Source organism: Mus musculus, chromosome 7 (genome assembly GCF_000001635.26).
Source record: "Mus musculus strain C57BL/6J chromosome 7, GRCm38.p6 C57BL/6J".
NCBI classification, from domain to species: Eukaryota; Metazoa; Chordata; class Mammalia; order Rodentia; family Muridae; genus Mus; species Mus musculus.
Window position 1 is genome coordinate 109044797 of NC_000073.6, and position 14686 is coordinate 109059482.

At 41.0% G+C, this 14686-nt stretch overlaps 1 protein-coding gene across 6 annotated transcripts in view; it reads right to left on the reverse strand.

Moving 5' to 3' along the window:
- Ric3 (RIC3 acetylcholine receptor chaperone) overlaps positions 1 to 14686 on the reverse strand; it is a 49165-nt gene that overhangs the window by 10529 nt on the left and 23950 nt on the right. Inside the window, exons 2-5 of one of the 6 annotated variants that reach the window (XM_006507943.4) lie at positions 12987 to 13213; positions 11948 to 12081; positions 9569 to 9662; positions 3155 to 3300 (exon numbers count right to left, since the gene is read on the reverse strand). In XM_006507943.4, the coding sequence (XP_006508006.1) occupies positions 3155 to 3300; positions 9569 to 9609 (187 nt within the window). In that variant the 5' untranslated portion in view covers positions 9610 to 9662; positions 11948 to 12081; positions 12987 to 13213. Of the gene's footprint in view, positions 1 to 1931; positions 3301 to 9568; positions 9663 to 11947; positions 12110 to 12986; positions 13214 to 14686 lie in introns of those variants that run through there. The other 5 variants (XM_006507942.2, NM_001311161.1, NM_001038624.1 and 2 more) reach the window with 5 other exon arrangements.

A 14686-nucleotide genomic window follows, 5' to 3' on the forward strand; every position in this document is an offset into this window, starting at 1 on the left:
AAATAAAGTCCAAACTCAGCATAGGATAAAAGAAAATTACTAGTAAGAAGCCTTTATAAACACAAACATTAAAAGATAATCCTTCACAAACAAATTCAGAGACCTACAACCAGATATTACACAGAGAGTCCTTGGGACACACAGCTCTAAATAGAATGTCTCTATCAAATCCCTTCTCCTAAAGCTGAGGGAATCTTAAGGAAAAAGAGGCCAAAAAAGTATAAGAGCCAGAGACGATAGATGGAGGACATTAGGAGAACAAGGGCCTCAGAATCAACTTAGCAAGGCTCCTATGAGCTCACAGACACTGAAACAGCAAGCACAGCCAGCATGGGTCTGTACTAGATCCTCTGCATATGCAATGGCTTCCAGTTTAGTATTTTTATAGGACTCCTGTGTGTGAACAAATGGGTCTCTCATTATTGTGCCTTGTCTTGGGGCTCTTTTCCTTCTGCTGGCTTGCCTTGTGCAACTTTAATGTGATGGCTTTTATTTTATCTCCTATTTTGTTTTGTTACATTTTTGTTGTTATCTCTTAGAAGCCTGTTTTTTTTTGTTTTTTTTTGTTTTTTTTTTTTTTTTTTTGTAATGAGAGACAGAAATGGAGTGGATCTGAATGGGAAGGGAGGTGTGGAGGAATTGGGAGGAGTAGAGGGAAAAGAAAGTGTAATCAGAACATATTGTATGAAAAAAGAGTATCTTTAATGAAGGGGAAAATCCTTTGCAAATTGAGTCAGGTTACATATTACCATGACATATCAAGTAGGCTTTAACCTAGAAAGTAGGTTTTAACACATGAATATTTTCTATATTATAACAACAACAACACACACACACACAAAACAAATGTAAGGCTCTTTTTCTTTAATTGTTACATGTATGTGTTAGGACCTAGGTAAAATGTTAAGGCCTAGGTAACAGTTAAATGGATAGACTTTCTCCTATGTTTCTGCAGTTACTAGGAAACTTTCTAATGCCAAGATTAATTACATATTCTGTTATGTTCTGTGTCCTTTGGAACCAATCATGATAGAAGCCAGTAGAACTGCTTTGTATAAGTTACCTACAATAAGCTTAGACCTGAACCAACTACCTAACTGCACCTATATATAAGCTTTCATGGTATTTACCTTTCTAAGTTACCCCTGGGATGAACCCATCCTGGTGGACAAGTTAGGACATGAATATTAGGCAAGGCAAGTGCCCTGCTACAGTTGAATACGCCAACCAATGGGAGCAGGAAAAATGTACAACAAAGACATGTTCCTAAGGAAATATCAATCCCTAAATCCTGACTGGTGAAATAACTTGGCACAGATATTTGTGGATTTGGAGCTTTAAAACCCTCTAGGATCTTAACTCTGGGTCATGGTTAAGTCCCAAATCTGGACCATGGCCCTGGTCAACTATTCCCGGGGCACATGCTCTATAAACTATTCCTGTCTGACTGAGATTGGGGTTCATGTGGTTTGTGAGGCAATTCCTAGACCCCAACATGTGTATTCCTAAATATATAAATACAACCTGCTTGATCTGTATGCTACATATATGGTGTGTGTGTGTGTGTGTGTGTGTGTGTGTGTGTGTGTGTGTGTATGTGTGTATGTACGTATGTATGTATGTGTGTTTTCAGGGCTCACCTGAAACCATACCATTTGGTACTGAATTAGATTGGAGCTCACCCACCATGTGCAAACTCTAGGTTTCACACCATGGAATACACACACACACACACACACACACACACACACACACACACACACATACACGGTCAATTGATTTGTAACCAGTATGCTAAAGTTATTAATTAAATCAAATTAATGGAGAGTGACACAGTATTAAGATATGCAAAAGCAAATTTAAGTCCTAATGCCTTACAATCTATAAAGATTAACTCAAGGAAGGAGTTGGAAGGAGGAAAGGGAAGAAAGAAAATGATGCAATTATATTTTAATTTCAAATAATTTTTTTTTAATTCTCAAAATAAGGCTGAATGTAAACACTAAATCCATATAACTTCTAGATGAAAACATCTGGATTAGGCAAAGATATCTTAAAGAGATCAGACAAAAATGTGATTCAACAGAAAAATGACAAGTATGACTTTATAAAAATTTAACACTTCTCTTAGAAAGATGCTATTGAGCAAATAAACAGGTAAGTTGCGAGTATAAGAAAATACATGTAAAATGCCTAAGTGGTAAAGTACTTGTATCCAAGATGCATGAAAACTCCTGCTGCTGTGCACAGGTGAGGCACACATATACTGCCAATACCAGGGAGGCTGAGCCACAGGGTGATGAGTCAGGCTAGCTTGGGTGCTATACAGTGAGAATCAGGCCAGCCAGGGCCACTGTATCACAAAACCTTCTCTCTCTCTCAAACAAAAGGACCATCCTGCACAATTAATAAATATGTTGTACCTTAATAAAAATACAGTCAACCCAATATTCAAAAATGATGATTTGAACAGACTCTTCAACAAAGATATACAGTTTGCAAATAGCACATGTAAAAAATGTTTAGGCATTGTAGTCACTGGAGAAATGCAAATTTGAGTTATGATTGCAATACCACTGCAAACTCATTAGAATGGCTAACATTTACAAAGATAGTACATTAGCAAGGATATGGTAAAACTGACTCTCACAAGCTTCTAGTGGAAACGTACAGCCACTTTAAAGTGTTTAATAAATTTAAACATGCACCCACTATAAAACCTGAAATCCCACCCCTAAACATTTACCAAAAGAGAAGCACAGTATGTCCAAAAAAGCCTTTCATGCAAATTTCACAATAGTTTGAATCCTACAGTTCAAAGCAAGAAAGAGTCCAGTGTTAATCAACTATTGAGTGGATTAACAAATTGTGGTATATTTATATAATCCTACCCAGCAATATCAGAAAGAACTTGTGCTACAATCTCAACACCACACATGAATCTCAAAAGCATTCCTCTAAATAGAAGACAGCTATCACAGCGCTGCCAGAGGCAGGAGGTAAGACTTCCTAGGGTGATGAAATTGCCCTATTCTGACACTATAGTGTGATTATCACCGTACATTTGCCAAACTTTTCCAACTGCACATTTAAATTAGGTAAACAACTGGCAAGATCTTTCTGGGTGACAGCTAACAAGGAAGGGGCATTTTACCTTCCCAGTCCTCCATGTATGGGGCTTCCTCAGCTTCCTTCTCTGGAGATGTGTCGATGAACTTGCCTTCTTTCATGACCCTGGTGATTTCTCGGAGCTGATGCAGTAATCGTTTCTCTTGGTCAGAAGTCACAGCCTGTGCTCTGCTGAGAAACAGACAATACAGCCATTTAGTGGTCAGCACCCCTAGATAATGGAAAAACTTCACCATGATCTGTTCGGACCATCAAAGAGGAGGTCTAGCAACAGGTGATTTCTGGATGTCATGGCTGTAGCCAGAGATGTTAGTTCAATGCTGTGATTTTATAAACGGGGAATCTAATCTCCAGAATATTTCAATCAAGTAGCTGCTTGAGGTTCCAAGATGAATCAACATGGAACCAAGATCCCAGTGGTTCCACCCTCAGGCCTCAGCAGCCCGATTCCCCAGTTTCCCTGCAGCTCTTACATTTATTCCCTTCACTATGAGACACTTTCTCTGAAGCAAGACCTCAAAGAAAAATATTCTAGGCCATTAGACTCAACCAAGGAAAATACTAGACTGGAACCACAGGGCTTTTTCCATTTGTACAGTCTGAAATTTCAGAGGTAGATAATTCACAACACTCAGCCAAGTAAATCAGAGAAACTGGGGAACTGAGATCCACAAACTGAAATCTACGCACAGTGATTGGTGCCTTTTCTTTTTCCTCTTCTCCTTTCTTTTGGAATTCCTACTAAGCAAATACTACCGATGAGCCCATAACCCACCACAGTACACAATTTCCACAGTTTAGAAACCTCAAACTACCAACAGAGCTATGGTTCTGGGCAAATACCGGCAAGCACAGCATGGGACTTGAGGATAACCACACAGCTGAGAGGAACACACTGCATCTCACAGAAAGGCAGCGTCCTGGACAGAAACAGAAACCATCTAGTGGAGGATTTAAGAGAACTACTCTTTATTTCCGTATAGCCCAAAACATCCATCGGCAGCGCCTCATGCACCAGTAATGGAGGTGCCCTCCACTCTACTCAGTGCAGGTGCTCCCTGTGTCCCTCTCTGTGTTCAGACTAACAAAGTTCACCTAACAGAAAAGCAGGTTTCTCCTTCAAACATTAAGACTGTAAAAAAAACCTGCCCAGTTATCCAACTTCCTCTAATGAAAATGGCCCATTCTCTGGGAGAATTCAGGGACAGAATAGGACAACCTGCCTGCTTCCACAAAGCTTGGGCCAGCAGTTTTTACAAACCATTTCTGTAACTGTACACAGAGTGTACTGATGCTAAATGAAACAAAACTGAGCCTCTGCTTCCTAACCCAGGGAAAAATGGAAGCCCTTAACTACAATAGCCAGGCTTGGAGAAGCATCAACAGACAAAATTTCAAACTAAAACATCCTTTTAACTTGGAAAAAGTGTGTCTGTGCTGCCCATTAAACACAGAGGGCAGGATCCATATTAGTGCATCTTCAGAAGTTACTACAATGAATGTTTCTATGGAATTCTCTCTGTCAGGGTGGTCATGTACACGCATGGCAACATGGCCACAGCCATCTAATGCCTCTGTGCCCATCTGCCTGGTTTTCATTTCCTCACCTTCTGCTTTCGTCTGCCTCTCTGAAATGTGGCCTCCACTATATCGTTTTCCAAAACTTATAAAAATCATCAAGACTGCTCTACTCCTGAGTATCTTCCAGTTTGTTCCTTTTGATTTCTCATACTATAGTGCATCCTTCTGAATTTCCTGCTTTTGCCACAGACACAGCTGCCTTCCTCCCACTTCTGCAATCATTTCTTTTAGTTCTGACTGTGCCCATTTTCTCTGCTTACTAAAGTCTGGCCATCATGAAGGCACAATCTTTGGAGTCCTGTGTCTCCATTCTTGAAGTCATGCTCCAAGGAGGCTGTCCGAGTAGCACAGGTTAAGCTATGACCCTAAACGGAAGATAACCTAACCTGTCCTTCATCTTTACTTTTTACCCAGATGTCCATGCTGCCCAATTATTTCCTCAGCAGTTCTACTTGTGACTTTGTTGTCACATTAAATTTCAAATTAACCTTAAATTCAATCCCTCAAAACCAAGCTCCACCTGGCCAAGAATCATGAGAAGCCACATGAACAAGCAGAGCTGGATAATAAATAGGTTATATACGGCAGATTCCAAAATGCTAGAAAAATAAAAGATCACAGGTGGAAAATAATGGCATCTGACTTTTAACCAAAGGAAGTAGCAAGTCCAAATTCAAGAACTAAATACAGAGAGAATAAACAGAAAGGCAAGAGCAAGGCTAACAACACAACACAGTGGCCTCAATAACGTGGTGATCTCATCTTTCCCAGCAACAACACCCAGTCCTTTATTCTGCTCCCAAGGCCCACATTTCCTGTCGCTGTTGTATATTAGATGTGGGTGTTCTGATAGCATCTCAACCATACTCAAAGTTCAGTCCCTGTTTGCTCTCTCAAAATCCTTATCTTCTTTCTCTTCTGTGTTTTATCTTAGTTAATGCTGGAATCTCCTAGGAACTACTATAAATCTCCAGGCATCTCTGTATCCTTTTCCTTCCATGTCCTTATTTAGTTAGTTTTCCATTGTGGGTACAGTCTCTCTTCTGCTCATACTATAGCTTAGAGTATTCAAGTGGCAATCTTCCTATTCCATCTTCCTGACTGATGTGATTGGTTCATTGATAGCTGCATGATCCAAGCTGGACCAACTGTACTTTCTTACCAACTGGATCTTGAGCAAGTAAGTCCTGAAGTAGGATGATAATTCATCCTGGAGCAGTCCCTTTGCTCCTGCTTCCTAAACACTGAGAGCCACTAAGAGCCACTATGATTGCCTCTTTTCCTAAAAGCTGGAGGTTCAAAACTTGGATATCTTGAGATACCTCATATTTTTCTAAGTTGAAATCTAATAACTAGTACTGGTTTGCTTCCAATAACTACAAATTCCCATAATCTGTGCCCCTCTTTTATATTTTCACTGCCTATCACTCTGTTTCTTTTGGTTGGTTCTGTTTTTAACAACATTTGTCCACACAACCTGGCTGGCTTAGAGCACCCTGAATAGATGGCTGGCTGGAACCCTGCCACCTTCCTGCTGCCACCGTCAAGTGTCCACCACACTAGCACTTCCCATTGCCTTTTGCTGGAATGTTCTCAGTAGGCTTCTGGCATATGTCTGCTATATTCTAAACAAGAAAACATGACATTTTTTCTGAAAACCTTCACAAAAACAATAAATGCTAAATGCAGTCCATCATTCAGATACAGGTCTTAGTTGCCTTGTTGTCTCCCATTACCCACCTCTCTAGCCATTTATCCTATCCTGACTGTAAACACTACACCAGCTCCCAACAGAATGCTACTTCAAGCACCTGCCTTCTTCTCTCACCATTACTGTCTCCTTCTGAAACATTCTTTTTCTGAACTCTGCTTGAAGAAACTGTTCTATCTTGTAGAGCTTATTTAAGATCTTCCCTTTCAGACCTTAAGATCCCACTCACACCTACAGAGATATCCAGGTTCTAATCCCTAGAATCCATAAACTTCCCTCTAAGGGGACTATGATTGTAGGTGGACTTGAGGTTTCTAAAATCAGCTGACATTATAATGGGAGGTTATCCTGGATTATCTGAGAATATACAATGTAGTTACAAGTATTCTTAAAAGTGGGGAAAGGAAGCAGTAGAAGTCAAAGAGATATGCTTTGAATAGGTCTCAATCCAATATCTTTAAAGATAAAGGAAGGGGCCGTAAGCCAAGGAGTGTGGGCAACTTCTAGAACTTCTAGACTGCGAAAGGGCCTTGCAAAGGGAATCCTGCCAACACCAACAATTCTCACCCAATACAGGGCCACTAACCCAAGAACTCAAGCATAACTCTGTATTATTGAAGCTACTAGATTTGAGTTTATTTGCTATAGCAGTATACTTTATGCTCTCAAATAGTTACTCCTAGAGTAACTAATACCTGTCATTAACAACCATACAAGCTGTGCAGAACAAATGAAAAGAGGTTCCTAAGAAGACACTATTGTTGCTGAAGACCCTGCTTTAAAATACTAATTATTTCAGGGTGTGCAGATATCATCAGTGCTCCAGCAGAAGGACTTAAGACTGAATAGTGACAATTCTGTTCTCTCAAAGGTTGCAGGACATCAGGGAAGACATGCTTTGATGGTCAGTATCACCCAATATGCCCAGAAGATTCAGGTAAGGACTCTCAGAGAAAATGATGCTCTTGTTGAAAGCACAAAGTCAAATGGGTGTATGGTGGGGGTAGGAGGGAGATCGATGCCTCAGCAAAGGAAAATAAATTTGCAAGTTCCTAGATGAAAAAGTGCACAGATGCTTTAGAAAAAAAAAAAGAGTTGTTATGTGGGTTGGGCATACAAGAGAGCACACAAGGAACATCTGCAAGCTCAGGCTCCTCAGAACCAGGCTCCTTGTTAATCTGCTTCCTTAGGCTGCACCATGTTTCCAGCAGGTAAGTCACAAGACAAACCACTCCAAAAGGAAAGAAATCTTGCTAATTCTCAAGGCAGAAATTAGAACATTTCACCTTAGTCCCTTAGCCTGTGTATTTGAGTTTGATATTGTGTTTTCTATCAGACATAACTTGGAGGACACTGAATGTGTGTAGAGCTACATGTACATGAGAAAGATGTCTAAAATAAATCTACTGGTCATATCAGGAGTCATTTCCATGTTTCTATTCACACACAAACAGGGGACTACAATTTGAGGATGTCTTCTTATATACAACAAAGGATGGGCAAACTAGATGTCATCAAGCAAAAGGCGAGGAGGCAGAGCACAAACAGTTGAAAGATGGCAAACAGAAGGGGACACCGCCTATTCCTTGTATCAAAGACTCCATAGTTGCTCATGAACGTAATATACTGCATGTGATTTTATGGCCCACTGTGAAGTTTTCCCTCCTCCCTGTAAGAGGGCTCAGTTGAGACAGACTCTGTCTTACTCCTCAATACCACATCTGGTGTTCCTTTCCTGGCTCTTTTAGGTGCCTCAGTTTCCTTAGTTGTTCCAGTTTTCATAACCCTACCTTTTCAGATCCTTGGTCAGTATGGCAGAGTAGAAGTGTACCTTCCTAAAGGATTAATTTGGCCCTTGACACCTACTTTGCATGTTGAATTCTGCATAGGAGAACACAAAACACAAATGCCTGCTGTGATAACAGTTGCTTTTTTAGATATTTTAAAAAATGTGTATGAGTGTTTGCCTGGATGTATGTCTGTGCACCACATGTATGAAGTACCCACAGAGGCAGAAAGAGAGCAATGGATCTTCTCCCCTGGAACTGGTTAGAGACAACTGTGAGCTGCCCTGTAAGTGCTAAAAATTGAGCCCAGGTCCTCAAGAAGAGCAAGTGCTCTTAACCACCGAGTCATCTCTTCAGGCCCTTGCTTTTTTTTGGGGGGAGGGGGTATTTATTTCATTTACATTTCCAATGCTATCCCAAAAGTCCCCCACATGCTCCCCCACCCACTCCCCTACCCACCCACTCCAACTTCTTGGCCCTGTCATTCCCCTGTACTGGGGCATATAAAGTTTACACGACCAATGGGCCTCTCTTTCCAGTGATGGCCGACTAGGCCATCTTCTGATACAATATGCAGCTAGAGTCAAGAGCTCCGGGGTACTGGTTAGTTCATAATGTTGTTCCACCTATAGGGTTGCAGTTCCCTTTAGCTCCTTGGATACTTTCTCTAGCTCCTCCATTGGGGGCCCTGTGATCCATCCAATAGCTGACTGTGAGCATCCGCTTCTGTGTTTGCTAGGCCCCGGCATAGTCTCACAAGAGACAGCTATATCTGGGTCCTTTCAGCAAAATCTTGCTAGTGTATGCAATGGTGTCAGCGTTTGGAAGCTGATTATGGGATGGATCCCTGGATATGGCAGTCTCTAGATGGTCCATCCTTCGTCTCAGCTCCAAACTTTGTCTCTGTAACTCCTTCCATGGGTGTTTTGTTCCCAATTCTAAGAAGGGGCAAAGTGTACACACTTTGGTCTTTGTTCTTCTTGAGTTTCATGCATTTAGCAAATTGTATCTTATATCTTGGGTATTTTTTCTTATTTGATATCAAAATACAATGTTCAATAGCCAGACTTTACTTAAAATTTATATTAGATAACTAGAAGATCCTTCTTAAAACTAGGTTATTTGGCCCAACAAGATTTATAAATTTCACAAACTCTTACAATAATTTGTACAACACTTAATATTTGAAAACAAGTTTCTCAATGATAAGAAAATGAAATGTTAATTGAGAAAGGATACATATATTGTGCCTAAGCTGACAATTATATAAGATAAAAACATATGGTCTATACATCAACAGCCAAAGTGTAGAAAATCTATAAATGTGAAATTGTCTGAGTCCTATTTGATGAAAACTTACCTCTCACCATTAGGTCCAACTCTGTTGATTAATTTTTCCATGGCTTCTTCTGTCTCTTTTAGTTTTTCTTGTAGTTGAACAAGCTCAAAGTTGGCTGAAAAGACAAGCATCAGTCTAAGAACCATCATGGGCAACTCCCTAAGCCCTTTCCAGAAATGGCTAGCTGAAATGGTCTGTGGGAATCCAGGCTTGTTCAGAGACTCAAGAGGACAGGGATTCTCTGACTAATACAGAGGTCTGGCCAGCAGGCACAACAGGATACACATTCATTTAGGCTTATATAAATTAGGTATATAAATGGCCTAGATTTCATACCTCTCTGTGTAGTCCTGGCCATCCTGGAACTCACTCTGTATGACAGGCTGGCCTTGAACACAGAGGTTTGCTTGCCTCTGCCACCAAGTAGTGGGATTAAAGGCATATGCCAGCCGGGTGGTGGTGGCGCACACCTTTAATCCCAGCACTTGGGAGGCAGAGGCAGGCGGATTTCTGAGTTTGAGGCCAGCCTGGTCTACAAAGTGAGTTCCAGGACAGCCAGAGCTACACAGAGAAACCCGGTCTCGAAAAAAAACCAAACCAAAAAAAAAAGCATATGCCACCACTGCCTGGGTGTAAAACTCCTTTTAATTCAACTAATACCTGTGAAGTGGGTACAAACTGCACTGTGTGGTACGAGGTTACTATTATTTTGCATGATTCATAATAAAATAAAAAACTGACTCACTGGTATTGCTATTGCTATAAACAGAAGTCCATTTGGCCATTTGAATTACTTCTGTTTCTATCTGTCTCTGACAAGAGGAAGGTCTTAACAATTTTTGTTTTTTATTTTATTTATTATTGGTGTTTTGTTTATTTTGTGGTGTGTGTGTGTTTAGGTTAGAGGACAACCTTCAGGAGTCAGTTCTGACCTTCCACTCTATGGAGGCAGGGTATCTCTTGTTTCTCCTATACTTCACACTCTGTGTTAGCTGGTCTGCAAGCTTCTAGATGATTCTCCTGACTGTCTCAATGTCATCAAAAAATACTGGAATTACAGAAGCATGCTACAACATCTTATCTTTTTAATGGGTTCTAGGGACCAAATTCAACAAGCACTTCCGCCCACTGAGTCCTCCTACCAGTTCAAGATTTCCTTCTATGATTTTTGTAAATTACTGATACATGTCATCATTACTAACTACCTCATAATGAGACATAGCAGTTTTCTTCAGAGAGTCCTTGACTATTTAAGATTTCCAAAAAGGCTGTGAAATATGATTGAGGATTTAATACAATAAAGAACCCAAAAGTCATTCAAAAGGAGATACTGCTTAGGGCAGCTGCTTCTATGCCTCATCCCCAGGGCATTCTATCAATGCCTTTCTTTTAAAAACTTATAAGAAAAATACTTTATAATTTTAAAATTAAAAAAAATAAAAGCAAACAAGAAACCTTTGATGGGTGAAGTGATACAGATCTTCAATTCCAGCACTCAGGAGGCAGAGGCAGGCAGACCTTTGTGAGTTTGTACTACACAGCAAGACCACTACAAGCTCAGGAGTCCATGCTTGTGTAAGTTTTACTCAAGCCATCCAGACATGGTTCCCAAAATTCTTTTCACAAATCCCTTCTTTCTAGGTAATGGCTTCTTACAAGTTATTTTTCTCTGTGTGTGAAGTTTATGTGTATGTGACCCAAGCAAGTTAGTGTGCAGGTGTATACAAGAGGATGACAAGCAGCATCCCCCCCCCCTCCACTCCCTTATTCCTTTGAAATAGGGTCTCATAATAAACCAGACACTCACCATGTTGGCTAGGCTGACTGGCCAGGGAATCTAAGGACTGTCAGTGTCTGCTCACCAGCACTGGAGTTGCTGGCCTGCACAGCCATCCCTGGCTTTTTACATGAGTGTTGAAGATTCTAACTTAGGTCTTCATGCTTGCTTAGCAAGCGCTTTACCCCACAGATTACTTCTCCTAGCATCATGCTAATCTGTAAATTCTTAGAACAAAGGACTATGGCAGCACAGAGTACTCTGGCTGGGCACTATTTGACAGCACATTTAAAGACTCCAGAGTGTCAAGAGCTAAAAGTGGAATGTGACAATGATGCAATTTCTCCCTGAATTTTCCTCTGTGAAATAAACATATTTGCTCCAAATATTTTGCAGTCTGTAAGTGAAAAGTAACTAAGCCAAATGTTGACCGTTAATTTCCTACTCTGTACCAAAGTGAAGTAGCAGCCTCTTGCTAAAGCACAAGCAGCACTCATCCTCCCTCTCTGGTCCGACACCCATACACAACACTTGAGAAACGCTTTTGGGACACACCCACAGACTTCCCTTGTTGTACCGGACTCCGACTCACTACCACTGAAGACAGGGGACAGAGCACTTACTAATCTTCCTGTGGGCGTTTCCAGGTGGGGCAGTGGAGCAGTTCCGATCCTCTGCAGTTTTCCCCTTTGAAAGCTGAGGATGAAGGAGGCACAGCACATCAACAGCAGCTCAGAACCTCAAAGTCACGGAACACCTCATGTTAAATGAAAAAACAAAAAGAGCTGGGAGACAAAAATTAAGTCAGAAATCAAGCAAGCATCAACATTAGAGAAATGTCTTTTTAAAGCCACTGAGTCAAGAAGGTAAAAATGATTGAAGCAAAGATCAAATCACAAGGAAAACAAAGTCCTGTCAGTCACCTGCTATACTCATGCTCACCCAGTGGCAGGTGACACAGCACCTGGGGGACATTCCTATCTCCACTCAGACTGCCTGTAGAACTCCTGGGTGAGAAGAAACTAAACTCCCTTCACTTTACTGAGGCATGAGTGTAAAGTGAGGCTTCTATACCTCAACATAGAGAACACGCCTGTAACCTACAAACCCTGCCTAGAAGTGGAACTTATTTGGGGGTCTCCCTTAAAAGACTCAGCAAGACTTCCCACAACCAGGAAATGTAGGTCTTAGTGTCTGGACAGGACAAAATTACAGAGATGACATCAGGCCCAGTATCGCACACCCTGGCACCTCACAGTGGCTGCTTGGAAACCTTGGTGCCCATCCTATGAACAAGCTGCTTCTTAGAGCATCTTAATGGTCTATCAGCTTGCAAAGATGCCTAGTCTTTTGTTCTTTTTTTTTTGAATTATAGTGCTGACTGGATTATGAACTAGAAGATCCAAGCTCAAATCCTGGACTTGCATTTTAGTTGTAAACCTATCCTAAGATTTCTCTCTGTAAAACTGAGATGATGATGGTCCCAACAAGTTCACAAGGAGACAATGAGGCTTTCAAAGACGCGATGGATTTGAAAGGGCTACATGACCCTTGCAGGGGTTTACCAGAGACAATGATTTTATTACAATGGCATTAGATTTTCACTGATATACATATATAAGATATACATACATCTTATACATATAGGATAATTTCACTTACCTTAAACAAAATGTACAGTATGTACAAAAAGATCCCAAAGCCATAGATTGGAATGATCTGGCCCATCAGTCCTCTTCCACTACCCCCTCCTCCAGCACCTCCACCTGCTCCCTTGGCCTTTGCAAAGGCCTCTGCAAGGTGAGACCTCTGGAAACGAGCCCCTGGTGTCTGACCATCTGAGGGTGCCGAGTGGTGATGCATCATAGGTGGAAATCGGTCCAATTTTCCTGAGAAAATTAATTAATTGGTTTTATCTCTTCTGTTTTAAATATGTATTGAAGTTCAAATAATAAAAGCTACTTAAACATGCTTAAGAAAACAAGCAGGAATTTGATTAGAAAGATAGGGGTTTCATACAGATGCAAAGCATGTTGTGATAAACTCTATTTGTTCACTAAACCCATTTTCTTTTCCTTCTGGATCCATAGCTAAACTACATTTCCCAGCCTCCTGTAGAGTTAAATGTGGTCCTGTAACAGAGTTCCAGACAAAAGAACTTGGCCTATAAAGCTTCCCATAGGCTCAACTACATGATCATTTTCCTTCTATAGGATGGATACTAATGTCCAGGGAGACCTTGAAAGTCATATGTTGGAAATGGCAGAGCCTCCATTAGCCTTGGTTTCTAAGTAACTGTGGCACAGGCCTCCACTGCTGCTACCCTGATAACTTGGAACCATCTGGTCCTGTTTGTGTAAGCGAGAAACAAGCTTCTATTGTACGGGGGCCATTATATACGTTGGAGTCTATCTGTTACAGTGGTTAGCCACCCCTATCTAATACAAAAGGAAATGTAATGTCCTCAGGAGAGAACGGAACCAGAAACTGGAAAGCCATCAGGATTCAGGCTGGCTACTTTCACATTCCAACTCCAACTCTCTCCTCTCTATGGGACCATAGCCTTTTCCCTTTGTTTCATTGCTCACATCTTCATTCTCCTTCTTCAGATAACTTCTCTAATTTCTTCATGCCTATAGTAGAAGACAGTCATTCCAAACCTCTCAATTTGCAACTCCTTCAAGAAAATAGCTAATACTGGCCCTAATTCCAAATTCCTTGGAGGAAGATTGAGTCCCCAGCTTGGGGAGGAGGCAAGCATCCCTTTTTGAATTGGCTACAGCTGAGCCCCAGGATTCATAGAGCAGAAACAAGGTCAAAGGCCTAACCTTGGAAGAACTGAGAGAAGAGGAGGTTTATCATCCACTGTTTTGCATTTTAAAACTTGAACCAAGAGTCAATACAACAAGCACGATGGGAGACAAAATCTTGAAAGGGCCATAGGTAAAAGGGTGCTTGAAAAGACAGTGGGGAGAACACTCTAAATAATGATTTCTCTTCCTCCTCTTCCTCCTCTTCTTCCTCCTCCTCTTGCTCCTCCTCTTCCTCTTCCTCCTCTTCCTCCTCTTCTTTCTCCTCCCTCTCCTCCTTCTCCTCCTCCTTTCTTCTTCCTCCTCCATGTATGTATGTATGTATGTATGTATGTATGTATGTATGTATGTATACTCTGTGTGTTCATCTGCATGCAGAAAATGCTGGGAATGGAACTCAGAATCTCTGGGAGAGCAGCCAGTGCTCTTAACTACTGAACCATCTCTAATAGGGGTAACACACTAAAATATAGAACACCAGAGAACAAAAAGACCTTAAAGAAATTCTAAAAGTACAAATTTGCTGGGTTTGACTTCAACAAAATTAAGGGT